The 23,976-nt window shown below is 43.5% G+C and overlaps 1 protein-coding gene across 1 annotated transcript in view; it reads right to left on the reverse strand.

Moving 5' to 3' along the window:
• eefsec (eukaryotic elongation factor, selenocysteine-tRNA-specific) overlaps positions 1-23,976 on the reverse strand; it is a 407,191-nt gene that overhangs the window by 270,301 nt on the left and 112,914 nt on the right. Inside the window, exons 3-4 of the mRNA XM_052017507.1 lie at positions 21,498-21,594; positions 14,631-14,795 (exon numbers count right to left, since the gene is read on the reverse strand). Coding sequence (XP_051873467.1) covers positions 14,631-14,795; positions 21,498-21,594 — 262 coding nt within the window. The remainder of the gene's footprint in view (positions 1-14,630; positions 14,796-21,497; positions 21,595-23,976) is intronic.

The raw sequence follows: 23,976 nt of genomic DNA on the forward strand, positions 1-23,976 counted from the left end.
GATTGGGCGAATCAAGTTGGTTGAGGTAGTCTTGAGGAGGACTTGATAGAATGCATCCGTGATAGCTTTCTTGAACAGCATGTTAGTGAACCTACAAGGGAAAATGCTATCTTAGATCTGGTCCTGTGCAATGAGACAGGTAAAATTAATGATCTTGTAGTTAGGGATCCTCTTGGAAAGAGTGATCATAGTATGATTGAATTTCTCATACAAATGGAGGGTGCAGTAGTTCGATCTAAAACCAGCATATTATGCCTAAACAAGGGAGACTACAACAGGACGAGGGAGGAGTTGGCTAGCGCAGACTGGAAATACAGGCTGTATGGTGGGACAGTCGAGGAACAGTGGAAGACTTTCAAAGAGATTTTTCATGGTGCTCAACAAAAGTATATTCTAGTTAAAAGCAAGGACAGTAAGGGTGGGGAGAGCCAGCCTTGGATAACTAAGCAAATAAAAGAAGGCATCAAGCTAAAAGCTCATGCATACACAGTCACCAAGAGTAGTGGGAAACTGGAAGATTGGGAAAACTTTAAAAAGCAACAAAGAACCACTAAGCAAGCGATAAGGAAAGGGAAGATAGATTATGAAAGTAAACTAGCACAAAATATAAAAACAGATAGGAAAAGTTTTCATATTTATATAAAGTGGAAAAGGGTGGCTGAAGTGAACGTAGGTCCTTTGGAAGATGAGAAGGGAGAATTAAAATTGGGTAATGTGAAAACGGCCGAGGCCCTGAATGACTATTTTGTGTTGGTCTTCACAGTGGAGGACATGTCTAACACGCTAAAGAGAGATGTTATGGATGCGATGGGAAGTGAGAACCTCGATATAATCACTGTCACTTAGGAGGTAGTGATGAGCAAACTGATGGGCCTGAAGGTAGACAAGTTCCCCGGCCTTGACAAGATGCATCCCAGGGTACCGAAAAAAATGGCAGAAGTTACAGTATAGGCATTTCTGATAATTTACCAAAATTCTCAGGACTCTGGGCAGATCCCGGCGGAATGGAAGACAGCAAACGTCATGCCAGTGTTTAAAAAAGATGTAGGCAAAAGACAGTTAACTATAGGCCAGTTAGCTTAACGTCTGTAGTCAGTAAAATGCTTGAAGCTAAGGAAGAAAGTGGGACTTCTGGCTAGAAGTGGTTCCACCAGGCAAACACAGCATGGATTCAGGAAGGGTAGGTCCTGTTTGACATACTTACTGGAGTTCTTTGAGGAGTTCTTTGAGGATATAATGAGCGCAGTGGATAGAGGGGAACAGGTGGGTTTTGTATACTTGGATTTCCAGAAGGCATTCGATAAGGTGCCACGTAAAAGACTTATCCATAAGATAAGGATGCCTGGAATTGGGGGTAATGTATTAGCATGGATAGAGGATAGGTTAACCAATAGAAGGCAGAGAGTTAGGATAAATGGGTGTTTCTCTGGCTGGCAATCAGTGGTGAGTGGGGTACTGCTGGGGTCGGTATCCAAGTTTGCTGATGACACTAAATAGAGTGGAAAAGCAAATTGTGCAGAGGATGCGGAGAGTCTGCAGAGAGATATAGATGGGTTAAGTGAGTGGGCAAGAGTCTGGCAGATGGAGTACAATGTTGGTAATCCGAGGTCATCCACTTTGGAAGGAAAAATAGAAGATCAGGTTATTATTTACATGGTGAAAGATTGCAGCACGCTGATGTGCAGAGGGAGTGCTTGTGCATGATGACAGAAGGTTGGTTTGCAGGTGCAGCAGGTTGTCGGGAAGACAAATGGAATGTCGGCCTTCATTGCTGGAGGGATTGAATTTAAGAGCAGGGAGGTTAGGCTGCAACTGTACAGGGTACTGGTGAGGCCGCACCTGGAGTACTGCGTGTAGTTCTGGTCTCCTTAATTGAGGAAAGATATACTGGCTTTGGAGGCGGTGCAGAGGAGGTTCACCAGGTTGATTCCGGGGATGAGGGGGTTGGCCTATGAGTCATCTGGGACTATACTCACTGGCACACATAAAATTATGAAAGGGATAGATAAGATAGAGGCAGGAAATTTGTTTCCACTGGTAGGTGAGACTCGAACTAGGGGGAGTTGATTTAGAATGGAGGTGAGGAGGAACTGCTTTTCCCAGAGAGCAGTGAATCTGTGGAATTCTCTGTCCAGGGAAGCAGTAGAGGCTACCTCATTAAATATAATTAAGATAAAGTTAGATAAATTTTTGCATAGTAGAGGAATTAAGGTGGCAGGTGGAGCTGAGTCCATGGACAGATCAGCCATAATCTTATTGAATGGCAGAGCAGGCTCAACGGGCTAGATGGCCTCCTCCTGTTCCTATTTCTTATGTTCTTATTTTAAAGTTTGTGCATCTACCTCTGACACTGCATGTTGATATTTTAACAAGTCTCCAAGACATAAATCCATACTATTCAGATCTGGCTGGTCAGATTCTGCAAACGCTTTCAAGTAGTTACTGAGGTTGGCCAGTGTGGGAGTAGCTGCAGGACAATGGCAGACTCCTCTGATGGCAGTTCAATGGTAAATGTTCATTCAACTCGCTCTTGCAGGTGGGTGTCATCAACAATCTCCACACGGAAAATAATGGGACAAATTTCTGCTAAAGCAAGAGCTTATGCCTTGGCAGTGATCTCATGATGCCATAGTGGAGTTGAGGACAAAACTGGGAACATAAGGAAAATGTGCTCAAGTGCCTCTGCTTGTGTGCCTGTGAATAGCATTTTGACCATGTGCATTGTGTTTAAAACGTATGTAAAAGATAAACATACTTAAAAGCTCTTGATAACCTTGCCTTTCCCCACGGACAATGGCTTGGGGATCACAAATAACTGCTGTCCCACACTCCCGCTTCAACAATTACAGTTATAAAAATCAGCAGGTCCAGCAACATCTATCTATGTTTATGTTTTTCTTGTGAACGCTGCTTATATGACACTATGTGCCTGTGATGCTGCTGCAAATACGTTTTTCATTGCACCTGTGCACACATGGACTTGTGCATCTGACAATAAACTCAACTGAATTGTGGGGGGAAAGGATTGAACTGACAATTCCTTCCCCCTACAGATGCTGCTCAACCCGCTGAGTTCCTTCAGCAGGTCGTTTGTTGCTCCAGATTCCAGCATCTGCGATCTCTCGTGTCTACAGGTGTAAAAGTGTTGGTTAGGCCACACTTGGAAAATTGTGTGCAGTTCTGGTCGCCATGCTGTAGGAAGGACATGATTCAACTGGAAAGGGTGCCGAAAAGGTTCACAAGAATATTGCCTGGACTGGAGGGGTTGAGTTATAAGGAGGGATTGGAAACCCTTACCCCATGTTCAACTCCTTGCAATCCTGGTCCTCCCACTTTTTTTCCCTTCCCCATACCCCCACCTCCACCCCCCAATTTTGTCGCCATCCCCATCCTGGTTCTTTCCTTTTACCCTCGCTCTCCACCCACCAGATCCCCTCCCCTATCTGGTTCCGTCTGCCCATCCCTCAACTGATTCCCGTTATCAGATTCCAGCCTTTGTGTCCCCAAGTCATCATCATGCAGCTTCTGTCTCCACCTCCACCCTCCCCTTCCCCCCACCTGCCTCCATCTACCCCCTATTTTTCTCCCCAACTTCTCCCCCTTTGTCTGCTTCCACCTACTACCCATCTGCCTCTGTCTCCCAACTCCACCCCTCCTTTTCCCCCACCTGGATCTAATTGCCCACCATTCCTCACCCTTCCTGGGTCCACCTATCACCTACTGGTCCCTATATCACCCTCCCTCCCCTTCTCCGCTTTATACCGGCTGTCTTCCCTCTCCATTCTCAGTCCTGATGCAGGGTCTCGACCTGAAACGTTAACAATTCCTTTCCGTCCACAGATGCTGCTCGTCTTTAATTCCTTAGTTGGACGGCACGGTAGTGTAGTGGTCAGCATAACACTTTACAGCGCCAGTGACCAGGGTTCAAATCCGGCCGCTGTCTGTAAGGAGTTTGTACGTTCTCCCCATGTCTGCGTGGGTTTCCTCCGGGTGCTCCGGTTTCCTCCCACTTTCCAAAAAAACACACGGGTTAGGAAGTTGTGGGCATGCTATGTTGGTGCCAGAAGCGTGGCGACACTTGCGGGCTGCCCCCAGAACACAACACAAAAAGATGTATTTCACTGTGTGTTTCGATGTAAATATGATGAATAAAGATATCTTATCTTCCTCCGGTAGTTTGCTATTTGCTCTAGATTCCAACACCTGCTCTCTCTTGTGCCTCTTGGATAGGCTGGTTTTCCCTGGAGTGAAAGATGTTTATAAAATTATGAGGGGTAATTATAGGGTAGATAATGAGTCTTTCACCCAGGGTGGGGGAATCTAAAACTAGAGGGAACAGGTTTAAGGTGAGGGGGAAAAGATTTACGGTGAATAAGAGGAGCAAATTTTTTGTTTTACACAGAGGGTTGTGGGTACAAGCTGCCAGAAGAGGTGGCCGAGGCAGATACAATTACAATGTTTAAAACACATGTGGACAGGTTAATGGAGAGGAAAGTTTTAGAGGGATATGGGCTAAACGCAGGAAAATGGGTAGACAGACATTTTGGTCAGCAGTGATGAGTTGGGCTGAAGAGCCTATTTCTGTACTGTACAACTATTAATTTACAAACAAATAACCATTCTTTGATGGTTATTTCTACAAGCAGAAGCTGATCAGTTAGTTGTTTTGGAGGGAGAAGTGATTTTTTTTAAAAGAACCATAATAACTGCACTCAGGTTCAAAATTCCAATTCTAATTACAATGAAAAAACACAGAGGAATTGTTGGCATATTTTCTGGAGATTGTTGTTACCACCCACCTGCACAAGTGTGTTAAATCATCAGAAGTGGTCAGTGGCTGACCAAACGTTCTGTACAAAATAACCATGAGTAATGCCTCATGAAGATTAACTAACACTGCATCTGTAAAAAGATGTGCAGTCTCTCTTTGGTTTGTTGAAAGGTTGCAGAACATGGGGTTATAATCTGCTGGTCGGTCCAATTACAACAATCATTAGATTCTGTGATTGTAGTCTGTTTTATTTCAGACCCAGCATTCACAGTTTTTTTTATTTTCACTGTTATAAAATGTTCTACATTGTTCTGATGGTGTGTGGTAAAGATGCTTTGATACAGATAATGAAGCTGAATGGTGACTGAATATTACACAGTGATGTAGTTTATTCTAGGGCTCTATGCAAAGATATAAGCCAAATTATATAGCATCAATAACACGCAAAGATTGGGATAGTGTAGCAGTGAGCATAACGCTATTACAGCGCCAGCAATCAGGGTTCAATTCCCACTGCTGTCTGTAAGGAGTTTGTATGTTCTCCCCGTGTCTGTGTGGGTTTCCTCCAGGTGCTCCAGTTTCCTCCCACATTCCAAAGATGTACAGGTTAGTAGGTTAACATGGGTGTAATTGGGTGGCGCAGGTTCATTGGGCCTATTACCGTGCTATGTAAATAAAGTTTTAAAAAAAAATAAAAATTTCTAGGATCAGAACTTCACTGCTTTCTTAAACCCCAAAGACACCCAACTCAAATCCAGAAGGTCACTCTTACACCAACTTTCCATTACTACATAAGAGTTAACACCATAAGGGAAGAACCAACAATGCCATAACTGTACAATGAACATACTACCAACATCATGGAGTGCAGCATGTTTCCCATACTCTGAGCCAACCCATGACCTATAAATACTACACAGCATGCTAGAAAAATCTTTATGTTTTAGTTTTTTTTAAAATATACTACAAAGAGTGAAGAAAGAATAATAAGATGGCTCAGTTCCAACCAACTGGCGATCTTGCCAGGACATCAGAATTGGCTGCTGCAAGAGTCCATATTGATCATCTTTGGACACACCGAGGTAAGCAGACATGAGAACGTTATGTTCCCAGCATTTCATGCATGACTGCAGCTGGCTTCCCTGCTACAGGATATGACTGTACAGGGAAAATTCTTGTCCAAATTGCAATTACCACAATTGAAAATGATTGGATATTTCCTTGAGAAAGAATGAGATCTCCATGGAATTTCCTCCACTCATACTAGTGCAACCTTCATCAAAGAAGTCAGCAATTAATTCTTTGCTCAGCTATGATTTTCCTTCAATGGAGTTGGTCAGTCCCTTACCGTTTAATTATGCATACATTGTTTTTAAAGTACATTAAAGTAAGATATCTTTCTGCTCTCACCTTGCTCCTATCTCTCCTGAAGGTGCAGTGTTCTTTTCAGGAGAAGGAGCAAGCTCCTTGTGGTGCGTTGGACCTTATCAAGATGTTGTTTCTCCATTAACAAATTGAGACGTGCAGGAAAACTACTCAATCAAGACAGCATCACGGCCTAGTTTAATTCTTGTCAGCTTCCCGTCTTTGCCAAAAACAGTTATTAACTTGTTTACTGTGTGAGGTTAATTCATTTGGTAGTTTTCTTGCAACTGTGTTGGAAGGTTGAAGCTTCAAGACTGTGCCAAAACTTGATGTAAATCTGGGATAATGGTTCTCAGAGTAAGATCCACGAACCTGGGAATGAGAAGACACTTTCCAGAGACCCAAAATATTGTACAACTGTGCTCCCACCTCACAGCATCCTGAATGAGGGGAAGGGATCATGCTTTGTGTCCTATCTTGGCCCCTTGTGCTGCCACAAGTATTGTCAGTCAGAGGTAGATTGTAAGAACGATCTTGTAAGATACAATGGGAATAGAGAGGCTCATGTAACTACCAATGGAGCAGTGGTGGGAGGGGGAGTTAGATTGGGGAGTGAAGAAACTGTGCACATCGTCATACTCAGAGGGGTGGAATGTTGAATATGTTTAAGGATAAGATTATAGGTGAAAGAAAAAGGCAAATGCAAATAAATGGAGGGATTTGCACACAATGTTGAGAATTTTAAAGTGGAGGCAAGTTGAGTTGGCTCAGAGTATGGGAAACATGCTACATTCCATGATGTTGGTAATATGTTCATTGGGAATTGAAGCTCACGTAAAGAATGCAGGTGTGGGGAACAGTGCAGGAGAGGGAAAGGGCAGCGGGGACCTGGTTGCTTGCAGAGGGTAGAGAATGGGAGGTCTGTCCACACAGCACCGACACAGTTCCATTCAATCACTGAATGAACCACATCAAACCTGTAACCTTTCTGAACTGCACCATATTATACAATCCATCTGATATCACTCTTAACCCAATTGCATTACAGATTGTAGTAGGCCATTCAGCCCTTTGAGCCTGTTCTGTCATTCGATACACTCAAAGCTGTCCTTCTAGCTCAATTCCATATTCCCACTCTCTCCCCACACCCCTTGACACCTCTAGAAACCTATCTCCTTCTTAAGTATATTCAGCAATTTAGCCTTCACCACACTCTGTGGTAAAGAATTGCACAGGTTCACCCCCCTCTGAATAAGATAATTTCTCAGTCCTCAATACCTTGCTCCATTTCCTGAGATCATGACCCCTGGTGACATCCAGCCTGCTAAACTTGATACCTCTTCAAACTCCAAATAAAATTGGGGATTCACTACAAAGGGTTAAAACAGTATTGAAATGTTCAAAAGCACAAGGAGATTTCATCGCTGTGTACTGGAAAAATTCAAATCAATTTACAGTTAATTTACAAAATCAAGTGCACAGTAAAACAAAAACCTCAGTAGGCCAAATACAATCCCACCAATCTACTCTCTGATTGCTTTAATGGTTTTTTTTTGCTACGATCGCAGAATCTAATGATTTTTCTCTGTTAGCACAAGTAATCATTGCCAGATGGTAATTACAGTCAGCTAGATGCACAGCAATACATCTCAACAGTCCAGGTTCACTGCCTGTCCCTCTGCAGCCCCAACACCCTGGCTCTCCAATTAATGAAGTCACCAGAACCAAACACACAGTTCTATTTCAACGCTTGTTATCGGCTACATCTGCCAAACAAGACAGTCTGTTGCTGCCTTGAATTCCAGTCAGCAGTATTCCCGGTGGATTCCAGGAACAAGTGGAGTTGGGCAAGCTGCTGTTAGCACCAAGGACCTAGTATAAAGTGGGTCTTTGGTGCTGTGGAGTTATACAAATTTTTATTGCTAACAGAACATGACAGTTAGAGTACAACAAGAGAGTTTTTTTTCCCTCAAAGTGGCTTCAATTTGGTTAAATGAAACAACCACAGGAGTGAGTGGTCAACAGTGAGGTTATAAGCCATACGATCACATTAGAACAGAAGAGGAAAAGGCCTTCCTCCTTCAAGCCTGCTCTTCCATTCAACAAGATCACAAGAGCCTCTAGGCCTGCCCTATCCCCATATTCCTCAATTCCCCTCATGTACAGAATTCTTATTTCGAATGCCATCAATGACTGTACTTTCACATCCTTCCCAGTAGAGAAATCCAAAGATTCACCACTTCTGAGTGGTAACATTTCTCCTCATTTCAGTCCAATGTGACTTACCCCCTTACTTTGGGATTATAACCACAAGTTCTAGATTCCTCAGCTAGGGAAACATCCTCCCAGTATCTACCCTGGAACGGCCTCCAAGAATTTTGGACGATTCAACTAGGTCACCTCTCATTCTTCCAAACTCCAGAGAAAAGAAGCCAAACTTATTCAATCTCAAACTTACCGCAGAGAGTTGTGGACACAGTTCAGCACATCATGAAAACCAGCCTTCCCTACATGGATTCTGTCTACACTTCTCACTGAATCGGGAAACCAGCCAACATAATCAAAGACCCCACCCACTTCAGACATTTTCTCTTCTCCCCCCTCCCATCGGCAAAAAATACAAAAGCCTGAAAGCACGTACCACCAGGGTCAAGGACAGCTTATATCCCACTGTTATAAGACTATCAAACAGTCCCATGGTACGATAAGGTGGACTCTTGACTTCACAATCTACCTTGTCGTGGCCCTTGCACCTTATTGTCTACCTGCACTGCACTTTCTCTGTGACACTTTATTCTGCATTCTGTTATTGTTTTCCCTTGTACTACCTCAATGTCTAGATGTGATGAAGTGATCTGTATGGATGGCATGCAAAACGAAGTTTTTCATTGTACCTTGGTACATGTGACAATAACAAACCAATTTACCAAATCTCTCCTCTTATCACATCTAAAGCATGTATACCTTTTCTTAGTTAAGGAGACCAAAACAATATTCCATCTATGGTCTCATTTTAACCCCTTGTTATTGTAGCAAGAAACATTGATTCTATTTTCAAGTCCTCTTCCAACAAAATCCAACACACACAGTTTGCCTTATTAATTGCCAATTGCACCTCTGTGTTAGCTTTCAGTGACTTGATGTACAAGGACATCTAGGTCACTTTGAAAATCAACATTTCCCAATTAGTCACCATTTGAAAGACATTCAGCATTAGCTTCTGAAATGTTCTTCTTCTTCCAGAAACCTCTGCCATTGTAGACGGAGCCCTTGCTCGCATTTCTTCCATTTCCTGCACAGGATCTCACCACTCCCCCCCACTTCCCAAACAGAACACAATAGATTTCCCTTGGTCCTGACCTCTCACCCCACCCACCTCCACATCTAGCACATCATCCTACACCATTCTGGTCAGCCCCAACACAATCCCACCACCAGTCACATCTTCCCCTCTCCTCCCCTTTCTGCTTTTCACATGGAGCTTTCTCTTTGCAACTGCCTGGTCTGTTCATCCCTCCCCACCCACCAACCCCACAATCCCCTGGCACTTTCCCCTGTGACCATAGGAGGCACAACACCTATCCCTACACCACCTCCCTCACCACCACCCAGGGACCTAAACAGCCTTTCCAGGTGAGGCAGGGGTTAAGCTGCCCCCCTTCCAACCTGGTCTACTGCATTCAGCCCTCGTGGTGTAGTATATGCTACATTGGTGTTAGCAAGCGCAGACTAGGTGACCATTATGTGAAGCACCTACGTTATGTCCGCAATGGCCATCTTAAGCTACCGGTTACATGTCATTTTAATTCTCCACCCCACTCCCACACCAACCTGTCAGTCCTTGGCCTTCTCCATCGCTATCGCCAAACACAAATTGGAAGAACCATGTATTAAACTCCGCTTGACTATCTTACAAGCCAATGGTTTGAACACTGAGTTTTCCAATTTCTGGTAATTTATACCCCCCCCCCCCCCCCGGTGTTTTCCTCCTACACACACTCAACCTGCTTTTGTTCACCTCTCCCATCTCCCTCCCCCCCACCGGTTCCCATCTGCCCATCATCCCCTCCCACCTGATTCCACCTATCACCATCTGGCCTCTTATTTCCCAGCTCCTCTCCACCCCCCAAGTACAGCTATACACTGGCAATCTTTCCTCTTCCCCCTCAGTCCTGATGTAGGATCTTGACCCAAAACATGGACTTGCACCTTTTGCCTCCACGGACGCTGAGTTCTTCCTGTGTTCTGTTTTCGTTTCAGATTCCACCATCTGCAATGTGTTTTGTCTTCAGCACTTCCATCTTTCTACTGTAGTGACTGACGTCACATTTTTCCCCACATTGAACTCTATATGTCATGTTTCTGCCATTCACTTGGCTTGTCAATACCTCCTTGAAGTTTCATTGTGTTCTCATCACCACTTAGTTTCATGTCACCAGCAAACCTGCAAATGTTACATTTGGTCCTCACTGATCTCTCAAGCAAACCATTGATATGGATCATGAGTATTTGGGATTCAAGGGCCAATCCCTGCAATAGTCACTAGCTGCCAACCTGAAAAGGATGTGTTTATTTAGAATCAGGTTTATTATCACTGACTTAGATGATGTGAAATTTGTTGTCTTGCAGCAGCAGTACAGTGCAAAGACATAAAAATTACTATAAATTTTTAAAAATAGTGCAAAAAAAAGGAATTATGAGGTAGTGTTCATGTACCGTTCAGAAATCTGATGGCGGAGGGGAAGAAGCTGTTCCTGAATCATTGAGTGCGAATCTTCAGGCTCCTGTATCTCCTCCCTGATGGTAGTAACGAGAAGAGAGCATGTCCCGGATAGTGAGGGTCCTTAGTGATGGATGCCATCTTCCTGAGGCACCGCCTTTTGAAGATGTCCTCGATGGTGGGGATAGTTGTGCCTGTGATGGAGCTGGCTGAGTCTATAAACCTCTGCAGCCTCTTGTGATCCTGTGCATTGGAGCCTCCATACCAGGAGGTGATGCAACTAGTCAGAATGCTCTCCAACGTACATCTGTAGAAATTTGTGAGTCTTTGGTGACATACTGAATCTCCTTAAACTCTTAACAGAGTACAGCTGCTGGTGTGTCTTCTTCGTGACTGCATCAATGTGTTGGGCCCAGGACAGATCCTCCAAGATGTTGACTCTTTCACTCTTACTCCCACTAGCTGTGTCACTTTGATGCCCTTAAGCCATTAACATGCCTCCAATCTGATCCACATTCCACTAAAAAGAAATTCAAACTCCATACAACATTTAAAGTTTATGCAGTAAAACACACAAGATTCCTTCAGAGGCAGCTGTTAAAAATATATCTGTCAATTGACCGATTCTCAAGGCATGTTGTATTCCATCTCCAAATCCACGTGTTCTAATCTTGACAAACCTCCAGTATGGGACCTGATCAAATACCTTCTGAAAATTGAAATGCAGCACATCCACTGGTTCCCTTTCATCTCGTTTAGATCCATCCTCAACAAACTTCTCTCCAGTCCCTCCCCAAAGACCTGTGCATCACTGATCTTAAGGAAGGGGAAAGAGGGAAAGAGATTTGGGTAGGGTGAAAGAAAGAGGTAAATTCATGACCTGAGGACCCAAACAGTTGAAGGCATGGCTGACCATGGTGGAGCTAAGGAAATTGGAGATAAGTAAGGTCATATTTGAAGGAGCAGAGATCTCAAAGGTCTGCAGGACCAGTGAAAGTTAAAAAAGTCTGTCCCTTCTATTAGTCAGTCATCAGACACATCATTAAAAAAGAGTGATACGGCAATGGAAACGGGCCCTTTGACCCAATGAGATCAGGTTGACTATTAACCGCCCAGTTTAATCCCTATTTTATTCTCCCCACATTCCCATCAACCACTCGAGGTTCTACCACTCACCTACACACAAGGGACAATTTACAATGGCAAATTCATCTCCCAATGCACACATCTTCGGGATGTGGGAGGAAACCAGAGCACTCGAGGAAACCCACCCAGTCACAGGGAGAATGTGCAGAGTCCATACAGGCAGCACTCAAGGTCAATATCGAACCTGGGTCACTGGAGCTGTAAGACGGCAGCTCTACCAGCTGAGACACTGTGCCGCCCTTAAGCCATAAATACGCCTCAAATCTAATCAACATTCCACTAAAAAGAAATTCAAACTCCATACAACGTTTAAAACTTATGCAGTGAAACACTCAAGATTCCTTCTGAGGCAGCTGTTAAAAATACTGACACCGGACGCTCAGATCCCTACAGCGAGAAGTCTAAATCAGCATTCAATGAGTCATAGAGTAATAAAAGCATACAAACAGAACCTTTAGCCCATGCCAACCATGGTGCCCATCAAGCTAGTCCCATCTACCTGCATTTGGCCCATATTCTCTAAACCCCTCCTATCCACGTACTTATCCAAATGTCTTTTGAATGTTGCTATTGTACCCGCCTCAACCACTTCCTCTGGCAGCTCGTTCCATATACTCACCACCCTCTGCATAAAGAAGTTGCCCCTCAGGTCCCTTTTAAATCTTTCACCTCTCACCTTAAACCTATGCCCTCTAGTTTTTAGTTCCCCTTCCCTGGGAAAAAGACATTGTGGGTTCACCCTATCTTCTTGTCCCACTCTGTGCTCAGTTAGGCAACAGCAAAATATTATTGGTGCTAAAAATGTAACTAAAGTCACAATGGTGGAAATACTTAGCAGGTCAGGCAGCTTCTATAGCATGGGAAACAGATTTACTCCTTCAGGTCGATGACCTTTCATTAAAACTCGTGGTTCTGATCAATCTGGTGCATTAAATTTGTCTCTCCCACTCTCCATAATATGCTTCCTTAACTGGTGAGTATTCTCTGCATTTTCTGTTTTTATTTCTGTACTTGTTTGGCTAAGTTCTGGATTCATACTCTTCCATACCGTCCAGGTGAAAATGCTCGTCCAGTGAGGACGAATTTGGCTCAACAGCATCAGCCCTATCCCATGTACAGTTAAATATCCCCGTGGAACTTCATTCCCTGGGCTCCTGTATGGAAAAAATATTCCTTCCCGTTGTTAGTAGTCGGCAATATCTTCAGCTTGGTGGAAAATGAATTCATAAGAACATAATAAGGGGAGTTATAAGCAGCCTTTGGCTCGGAACATAACATTTTTTCTCTGTGGAGAATATTGTGCTGTTTTAAGATGTGTAACTTTTCCTGAACTAAAATAAAATTCCATTCCTTCCTACATTTTTCAAACACTCATGAGGACACACCAGCCAGATTTATTGGCACATGATCTGTAGCTGTGTGACATTCCTGCCTAAAGCACCTAGAACCTCAGACATTCTACAATTAAACACATAGTGAATAGAAATAGAACGTCAAAAAATCTCATCAGATATTGTTTGCATGATGTTCAATGTTGATTCATAACAGCTTGCTATGTTAAAAATAAAACTACCTCACTGCCACAACCTGCATGTTTTTTTTATGCTTAGAGCGGGCAGGCACGGTAGCGTAGAGGTTAGCATAACACTATTACAGTGCCAGCGACCCAGGTTCAATTCCTGCCGCTGTCTGTACGGAGTTTGTACGTTCTCCCCGTGACTGCATGGGTTTCCTCCCACATTCCAAAGACGTACGGGTTAGGAAGTTGTGGGCATGCTATGTTGGTGCCGGAAGCGTGGCGACACTTGTGGGCTGCCCCCAGAACACTCTACGCAAAAGATGCATTTCACTGTGCGTTTCGATGTACATGTGACTAATAAAGATCGTATCTTGTCTAAGAAAGAAAATTAGTGACTATTCAGAAGCAAAATGGAATATTATTGTTTTATTAATTGGGTTTCAGGTCTACAATGCAGATGCAATGCATTTTGCGACACTGGAATACTATATCTAGAGCAGGCTATCACCCCATTTACAGAACAGATCAGCACACTAATTCCAGCTGGTAAGTCCGACATTAGTAAAATTAATAATCCTGAGGCATCATAGATGGATAGAAGCAACCTGTAATCAATACAATTAGAAAAAAAAAGTCTTCTATTCAGCCACCATATATGTGGTGACAAGCAGAAAGTGCATCAGGTCCTTGGTTATCATGAAACAAACTGAACTGCAGTAATGAAGAGATCTGTTAACTCAATCACAGTAAACCAATGGCTCAAATCAGAGGAAAAAGTTGTTCATTTTCTTCCTTAAAGGCAGGGCCACTGATTTCTATTTATGAAGGAAAAACAAATGGCTTTGTGAAATACACACTGTGAAGCTTAGATGAATATCACAAATTCCAGACCACAAAAATATAACCGGATGTGTTTGGCTGCTGAGATCCTGGTGTCAATGCTGCAGAAACATTGAGAAATAAATGTAACATGAAATAAACTTCAAATGACTGCAAAATACTCCTAGGTCTGGCAGATTATAGACATTCCCATCTGTAAGAAAGCACTTGACTTGACTCTGAATGCAGCTCTTCATTCACGTGAAGAGAATGTTCTTTGAACATGTTACCTTGAGGGAGGGGATCTCCACGCTGTCGTTGACACTGACAGATCCAGAGAGGATGGTCCCTGTCATCACGGTGCCCTGACCTTTGATCGAGAAACAGTGGTCAGCTGCCATGAGGAAGGAACCGGAGGGATCACGTTTTGGCATGTACGTCTGCGATATCAGGAGCTGTGGCAGGGGGAGGAGAGGGGTGGAAGGGAAATAACAAGGGTCATGGACATGCATACAAAGAATGCAAAGAGAGAGGGTAGACTTCATAAAAAAAACTACAAGCATCATATTTCAATCAGGTTACTCCTGGTTGAAGTGTAACCAGTCATTCCATTATCAGTTCACAGCTGCTGTCTCTGTGTATAGTAAGATCACTTGAATTCCAATGAAGTGTAATGGTGAACATACACAGCAAAAACACACAGGAATACAATTATAAATTCATTCTGCCCAAACTTGGGCTTGCAGAAGAATCGGGCCAAATCATTCATCCTCCCCAGCTCTAGCTTACTATTCATTTCTGATTTGCATCCTAACTCCATTCACCTGCCTTGGCTTCATATCTTTGGGCTAGCAAGACTTTATAAATAGTAGATTTAAATTAATTGCATCAGCATCTGTTTTTTGTTGGCGAGGAGAAGGTCTACACATTTAATATTCTTTACATGAGAAAGTGTTCCCTAATTTGTCTCTGGAAAGGGATGGTCTGACTTCAGCCTACAGCCTACAATGTTGTGCCGACATTTTATCCTGCTCTAAGATCTATCTAACCCTTCCCTCCCACATAGCCCTCCATTTTTCTATCATTCATGTGTCTCTCTAAGAGTCTCTTAAATGTCCCTAATGTATCTGCCCCCACAACCTCTGCCGGCAGTGCGTTCCACACACCCACCACTCTCTGTGTAAAAAACTTACCTCTGACATCCCCCTTATATCTTCCGCCAATCGCCTTAAAATTATGCCCCCTCGTGTTAGCCATTGTCGCCCTGCTCCAAGGTCTGACCAAGTGCAACATGCCAGTGACCCCTTTTAATTATAGAATCATAGAACAGTACAGCACAATACAGGCTCTTCGGTCCACAATGTTGTGCCAACCTTTAAACCTCGCCTAAGACTATCTAACCCCTTCCTCCCACATATCCTCCTATTTTAAATTCCTCCATATGCTTATCTAGTAATCTCTTGAATATGACCAATGTACCTGCCTCCACCACCGCCCCAGGCAGTGCATCCTATGCCCCAACCACTCTCTGGGTAAAAAACCTTCCTCTGCTATCTCCCTTGAACTTCCCTCCCATTACTTTAAAGCCATGAAGTTCACTTGTCCTATACAATAAAAGGAAAATTTTCTCTCCATCTCCCATTTTAATTCCTTTCAAAGTTATCAAAAACCTCAAAACAATTCACCCAGCTACACCTCTCAAAATCTAAGCCAATCTTTCCACTCTTAACATACATGTAGTTGTGATTCTGAAGGAGCTAAAAATTGATGAAGGGGAGGTACCAAAAAGGCTAACTGCACTTAAATTGGATAAACCTGATCCAAATAGGATGCATCCTAAAATCACTGAAGGAAAAGTATGAGGCTGCACTTGGGAGTATTGCATTCAGTTTGGTCACCCTGCTACAGGAAAGATGTTATTAAACTGGAAAGTGTGCAGAAAGGATTTGCAAGGATGTTGATAGGACTCGAGGGCCTGAGTTATAGGGAAAGGTTGGACTGGCTAGGTCTTTATTCCTTGGAACACAGGAGATTGAGGAGTGATCTTCTAAAAGCATGAGGGGCATAGATAGGGTGAATGCGCTCAGTCTTTTTCCCAGAGTTGGAGAATCAAGAACTAGAGGGCATAGGTTTAAGGTGAGAGTGGAAAGATTTAATAAAAACTTGAAGAGCAACTTTTTTTGATATATATATGGAATGAGCTGCCAGAGGAATTGGTTGAGGCAGGTCCAAAAGACATTTGGACAGGTACACGGATAGGGAAGGTTTAGAGGGATATGGGTCAAATGCGGGCAAATGGGACTAGCTTGGATGGACAGCTTGGCCAGCATGGGCCAGATGAGCTGAAGGGTCTGTTTCCGTGCTGTGCAATTCTGTGTCTCTTGCCATCAAAAATTGATGGCCATGACATAAAAGGGATGCTATGGCCATCAGATGCAGGGTTTTGACCCGAAAATTACTTTCCATCCACAGATGCTTCTCAACCTGCTGAGTTCCTCCAGCAATTCATTTGTTGCTAGCCTTCCTCTATGCTGTAACCATTCTGTGATCCAATACGTGTTTTCCAAGATCAACTTCCAGAACTGCACTGATGTGTTCTAACCAGAGTTTCTAACTGCAGAAATACCTCTTTCCCTTTATATTCCAGACCTCTGGTTACAAAGGCTAACATCACATTAGCTTTTTTGGATTTTCTACTGAACTACTCACTAAATCTCTTTGGCCCTCCCCAATGTGCATCACTAAAAGTGCTTCAATCTCTGTTTGTTTGTAGAAGGCTATTTAAGCTACTTGACCTAATCTTCTAACAATAAGGACCCTATCGTCTCCTTGTTGCAGCATCAGGCTGTTCATAAATGGGACCAGTGCCCTAGTCTTGCTCTAAATGTTAGTGGGCTAAAACTAATTAAGGTGGCTAATAGAACTTAAGATTAGACCCTGGCTGGTTTCTAGGAGATAAACATTTTCTTTAAAAGTAGGGAAAATCTCAAAATTCTCCTCCAAACAAGCTGGAGAGTGCGGGCACAATGAAAAATTAAAAATTGAGATGTTGAGCCTGGCTTGCCACTGAGAAATGCAAAGTGCCAACACTTCCCTGGGTCTGGTGCAGAGGGCCAATCTCACTGACCACCCAGACCTCGGATCGGGCAGCAAGATGGCAACTAGGCCTCAGGAAGCATCAGGCAGAGGCCCCAACCCCAGAACACACCTGGAAGTGGCTAACGGGAAAACTGGGGTTGAGGTACATTATTTTATTTTATAAACTCTTAATTAATTAGGAACATAAAGAAAAATTAAAAACATTAAACTGAAGTAGAATAACTTAACATAAATAACTTATCCCTCTTCTCTGCCTCCTAATGCCAGGCAGGCACAGTAGTGTAGCAGATAGCGTAATGCTTTACAGTGCCAGCAACCTTGGTTCAATTCCGGCCACTGTCTGTAAGGAGTTTGTATGTTCCCCCCGTGTCTGCGTGGGTTTCCTCCGGGTGCTCCAGTTTCCTCCCACATCCCAAAGACATACAGGTTAGGAAGTTGTGGGCATGCTACGTTGGCGCCGGAAGCGGGCTGCCCCCAGAACATTCCACGAAAAAGATGCATTTCACTGTGTGTTTCAATGTACATGTGACTAATAAAGAAATATTATCTTATCTAAAGCACATTGAAATCAATGGTGTCTCAGATCCCTCATCTACTCTCACCTGGTGTAGAATCAGTGTGTCAATTCCACAGCATTATACTAGGCATACCAAATTAAGAATTTATTTTTTAAGTGTAATCATTGTTTTAATGTAAGGAACAGGCAAATAATTCAAGTTAGCTAAATATAGCACTCTCTCCCTGCTCCATCTCCTCCAGATAGATTAGCTACCATTAGCAGGACTTCAACAGCCTCTGTCTGTATCATTTACTTTGCAGGAGTGTACTGAAGCTGAAACATTAATTGTTTCTCTCCCTACAGATGCTGCCTGACCTGCTGAGTGTTTCCAGCAATTTCTGTTTAATTTCAGATTTTCAACATCTGCATTTTTTTGATTTTCACATTTCAGCTTGGTCTTCATTTTATTACACACATTCTTTTTATTCCTCCCCATGCCTGCTCCTCCTCCTCTGCAACGTAAAACATGCCTGTTTCCTAAACTTAGACAAGAGATTTTGCAGCTGATGGAATCTGGAGAAACACACACAAACTGCTGGAGGAACTCAGCAGGTCAAGCAGCATCTATGGAGGGAAATAAACAGTCGACGTTTCGGGCTGAGTCTTCATCAGTCCTGTGTGCATCATTTCCTAAACTTGTCCACTTCCGATGAAAGATCATCAACCTGAAATGTTAACTCTGTTTCTCTTTCCACAGATGCTGCCTTACCTGCTGAGTGTTTCAAGCATTTCCTGCAACACACACACAAAATGCTGGAGGAACTCAGCAGGTCAGGCAGCATCTATGGAGGGAAATAAACAGTTGACGTTTCAGGTCGAGACCCTTCATCAGGACTGGAAAGGAAGAGCGCAGAAGCCAGAATAAGAAGGTCAGGGAAGGGGTAAGAGTACATGCAGGCAGGGGATAGGTGAGTCCAGGTGAGGAGGGACGGTTGGGGTTGGGAGGGGAGTGATGTAAGCAGCTGAGAGGTGATAGGTAGAAGAGGCAAAAGGCTGAAGAAGAAGGAACCCAGTAGGAGAGGGCAGTGGACCATGGAATAAAGGGAAGGAGGTGGGGAATAGATGGGCAGGTCATGAGGACGGGGGAGGGGAAAGAGAAGGGGTGAGGGGACCACAGGAATGAGGGAAGACAAAGGGGGAGGGGAAGAGGGGAGGGGTTACCAGAAGTTAGAGAAATCCATGTTGAGGCCATCAGGTTGGAGACTATTAAGGCAGAATACGAGGTATTGCTCCTCCAACTTGTATCTGGCGTCAACTGTCTCTGTCAAGCATGTCCTGTTTTTATTACACTATGGAATCTCAGTGAGACTGGGCTATTCTGTTGGGCTCCAATATCAAGTCCAACAACAGATGTGGCTCTCTCATTCCACAAGTGCCAGACTGCATCAAGTTTGGGCCAGATTTTCACTCAAAAGGTTGAGCCGGTTGGTTTCAAAGCCAAGAAGATTGGCCCAATAGGTATATAGTTATTAAGTCATATGGAGCTAAAGGTATAAAGAAATATTCCTCTAAATCTTTTTCTCTCTTTAAGTATACGCCATATTACCTTACAGCCAATTAAATATTTTTCAATTGTGGTCACTATTTTAACATATAAGCCATGTAAACAATTTCTATTGGGGCAGATAATCCGTTATAGAGATGTTGAGTGAAGGATATATTAGTCAGGATATCTCTCTTTTTCGAAATAGAGCCATGTTATTACTTTCCTATCCACGTGAGAGGAGATGGAGTTTTGGTTTAACACTCTATCAAAAAGATAGCACCCTGACAGCTCAATATTCCCTCAGTACTGCCCTGGAGCGTGAACATAGTTTTGGGAGCTCAGCTCTCTGGAGTGGGATTGAGCCTATAGTCTTTAAAGCAGGAGGGCTTTAAATTGACCCACAGCTGACACCACAACAGATAAATGGTGTTGAGATACAGATCAACCAAATTCTGATTGAATAGTGAAGTGATCCGACTCCTGTTCCAATGTATTTCTGTGTTCTTGCCCTGAAGGTAGGTTTATTTCCTGCATCCCATTAAAAATATCATGCACTGCAGGTGAAGGGTGCTGACTCCCAGAGTCAATACTTGTCCATTGTTTCCAGGAAAATGATTTCCAGTTATCAACAACACAGATCAAGGGGTCACTCTTTTAATCCCACACACGAAACAAACAGCTTCTCTGATATCATTCTGAGCTATTTTCGTCCTGGTCCAACCATGTAGACGCCACAGCCAAGAAAACTCACCAGCGCATTGACTTCCTCAGGAGGCTAAAGAAATTTGGCATGTCCCCATCAACCCTCACCAACTTTTAATCGATGCACCATAGAAAGCATCCTATTCAGATGCATCACGGCTTGGTATGGCAACTGCTCTGCCCAAGACTGCAAGTAACTGCAAAGAATTGTGGACACAGCTCAGCACATCACAGAAACCAGCCTCCCCTCCATGGACTCTACCCTTCTCGCTGCCTCGGTAAAGCAGCCAGGGTAATCAAAGACCCCCACCCACCCCGGACATTCTCTCTTCTCCCCTCTCCCATTGGGTAGAAGATACAAAAGCCTGAAAGCACGTACCACCAGGCTCATGGACAGCTTCGATCCTGCTGTCATAAGACTATTGAACGGTTCCCAAGTACAATAAGATGGACCCTTGACCTCACACCTCGTTTGGCCTTGCACCTTATTGTCTGCCTGCACTGCACTTTCTCTGTAACTGTAACACTCTATTCTGCATTCTGTTATTGTTTCCCCTTGTACTACCTCGATGCACTGTGTAATGAAATGATCTGTATGGATGGCGTGCAAAACAAAATTTTTCCACTGTGACAACAATAAACCAAAATACCAATTTATTTTAATATACAAGCCATGTAAACAATTTCTATTAGGCAGATAATCTGTTGTAGAGATGTTGAGTGAAGGATATATTAGTCAGGATACCTCTCTTTTTCGAAATAGAGCCATGTTATTACTTTCCTGTCCGTGTAAGAGGAGATGGAGTTTTGGTTTAACACCCCATCTAAAAGATAGTACCCTGACAGCTCAATATTCCCTCAGTACTGCCCTGGAGCGTGAGCATAGATTTGGGAGCTCAGCTCCCTGGAGTGGGGTTTGAGCCTATAACCTTCTGTACCTCGGTACATGTGACAATAATAAACCAATTTACAGTGTACAGCAGAGAAATTCAGTACACAGGAAGAGGAGCAAGCAAAACAAAGTCACTAAATCTAAAGAGTAATATTTTATAAGTTTTCATACAGGAGAATTTTCAAGCTGCCTCAAGGATAAACTGAAATGTTTCTTTGAACTTTTATTACAGCTGTGAGACATTTCACTGACCATGCAAACTGAAAGACAATTTTGTCGGAAAAACCTTCCCATTTGAGCCCTCCCTCTTGCCTAATCACAAAACATACACAACCTTCTTTTCATCTCACTTCTCTCTCTGTGACTGCCAGCTCTCTCATTCTACAGCCTTTGAGTCACTGAGCAGAGGTGATGCTTACCTCTATGAGCTTCGAAATGCCTTGTGGAGTCTCCGTCTCTGGAGCATCTGGTCCTCCAGGCTTGGCAGCAACAGGAATGATGGGACACCCATTAAACCTACAAAACAAATCACAAATGCCAACTTTCTTACAGTTGCTTCTATCCTGCCACCAATTCTTTCCTCAGTTGACTGACGGTTCTGTTCTTGAAGAGAGTGGGTAAGGAAATTTGCTTCAATGGGAATCAGCAGTCAGATATATGCACAGGATTTTCAGCCAAAGGTGATCATCTTACAAGGCATCAACACAATGTTCATCGGACAGTAGCCAGGAACTAGGGCTGTATCTAATTTATTTCTCCTCAGAATGGATGTGAGGTGCCCTGAAAACCTAGACAGCACTCTGTGGCACAAGTGGAGAAGTTACTAACATTAAAAACAGTAGGAATCTCCCTTGGGTCATAAAGCCAATAGGCAATGGTTGAACCAAAACGTGTCCGGAGCTCTGAGCTTATTATTGCTTTTAACCCCTCAAACGCAGACTGCTATTTGGCAAAACTTCTCATTGCCAGGCTAAGTGCATCCTTGAGACATGAACATACACGTCATAAGGACCCCCACCATCTGGGCCACACCCTCTTCTCGATGCTGCCATCAGGCAGGAGGTACAGGAGCCTGAAGACCCACACCTCAAGGTTCAACAGCATCTTCCCCACTGCCATCAGGTTCTTGAAATGACCTGAAACACCTCAATTCTACCTCAGACTATATTTCCCTCAACTTGTACTAACATTGTTATGTTTATTTTTGTTTATTTTGTCGTGTAAATTATGTATAATTTATGTTAATTTAAGTTTATGTAATTTGTTTGTCGTGTTTGTAACGTGCTGCTGCTGCAAAGAGCTAATTTTCATGGCATTTATACCCTGGGTATGTGTGCCCATGACAGTACACTTGAGCATGAACTTGATATGGGGCAGGTCTGGTGTGCGACCCCACAACTGTCCTCTGTTCTCCATCAAGTAGTCTTTTTGTTGTTCATCACTCATTCTCAAGCAAGACCATTCCATCCATGCCATAGTGTTGCAACGTGTCCGGAGATGGCTGATTAGACCAATGTGGGCTCTGGACTTCCTTTCTCACAGTGGCAGAGCTGGTGGTAGCATCAGTGATTCTTGATTCTCGAGATTCTCTTTTCCTCTCTGCTCCTCCATCAATACTTGGTGGTTCACACTCAAACAAATCAATATTGGTATTGGTTTATTATTGTCACTTGTACCAAGGTACAGTGAAAAATTTGTCTTGCATACTGTTCGTACAGATCAATTCATTACACAGTGCATTGAGGTAGTATAGAGTGCACTGAGGTAGTACAGGGTAAAAACAATAACAGAATACAGAGTAAAGTGCATTGCAGGTATAAGGGAACCATTCAATAGTCTTATCACACTGGGATAGAAGCTGTCCTTGAGCCTGGTGGTACGTGCCCTCAGGCTCCTGTATCTTCCGCCTGATGGGAGAGGAGAGAAGAGAGAATGACCCGGGTGGGTGGGGTCTTTGATTATGCTGGCTGCTTCATGCAGAGGGTGGTGAGTATATGGCCAGAGGAAGTGGTTGAGACAGGTACAATACTATAAGATATCTTTATTAGTCACATGTACATCGAAACACATAGTGAATGCATTTTCTGCATAGAGTGTTCTGGGGGCAGCCCGCAAGTGTCGCCACGCTTCCGGCGCCAACATAGCATGCCCACAACTTCCTAACTTGTACATCTTTTGGAAGGTGGGAGGAAACTGAAGCACCCAGAAGAAACCCACGCAGACACAGGGAGAACATACAAACTCCTTACAGGCAGTGGCCGGAATTGAACCCAGGTCGCTGGCACTGTAATAGTGTTATGCTAACCTCTACACTACCGTGCCTGCAGGTACATGGAGGGGAGGGGCTTGGAGATATGGGCTGAACACAGCAAATTGGGACTAGATGAGCGGGCACCGTGGTTGGCATGGACTCATTGGGGTAAAGGGCCTGTATCCGTGCTGTATTGCTGTATGATCTATGACCCTACTGAGGTCCATTTCATCAGCCACTCAAAAATAATCAAATTGGTCAAAGAGGTCCTGTGGTCTACCTGAAATCTGCTGGTTTTCCAGCTGATGGGACAGGCCTTGATCAACCGTTGCCAACTCAGGCACTCTAAGATCCAGAAGTACATGCTTTGGGACCTCCCTCAAGAGTAGTGCATCCTACACAAAGGACCAATGGGGAAAAACCATCACTTAAGACCAGTGTCTCTCTTGTGAGATACTTGGGGTTCTACTCTGTGTTTGTGTAACTTCTGATATGGCTTCTTAGAAATGTATTCACTGGCAATCCAATCTAACTTCTGTCCTTGGCTGATTTGTGTCTATGTAATTTTTAATGAAATGAAGTTCTTAATCTTGTGATATATATATATAAAAAATCAACACAGTCCACAAAAAAATCAAATGCTGGCC

This window comes from Pristis pectinata, chromosome 6 (genome assembly GCF_009764475.1).
Source record: "Pristis pectinata isolate sPriPec2 chromosome 6, sPriPec2.1.pri, whole genome shotgun sequence".
NCBI lineage: Eukaryota > Metazoa > Chordata > Chondrichthyes > Rhinopristiformes > Pristidae > Pristis > Pristis pectinata.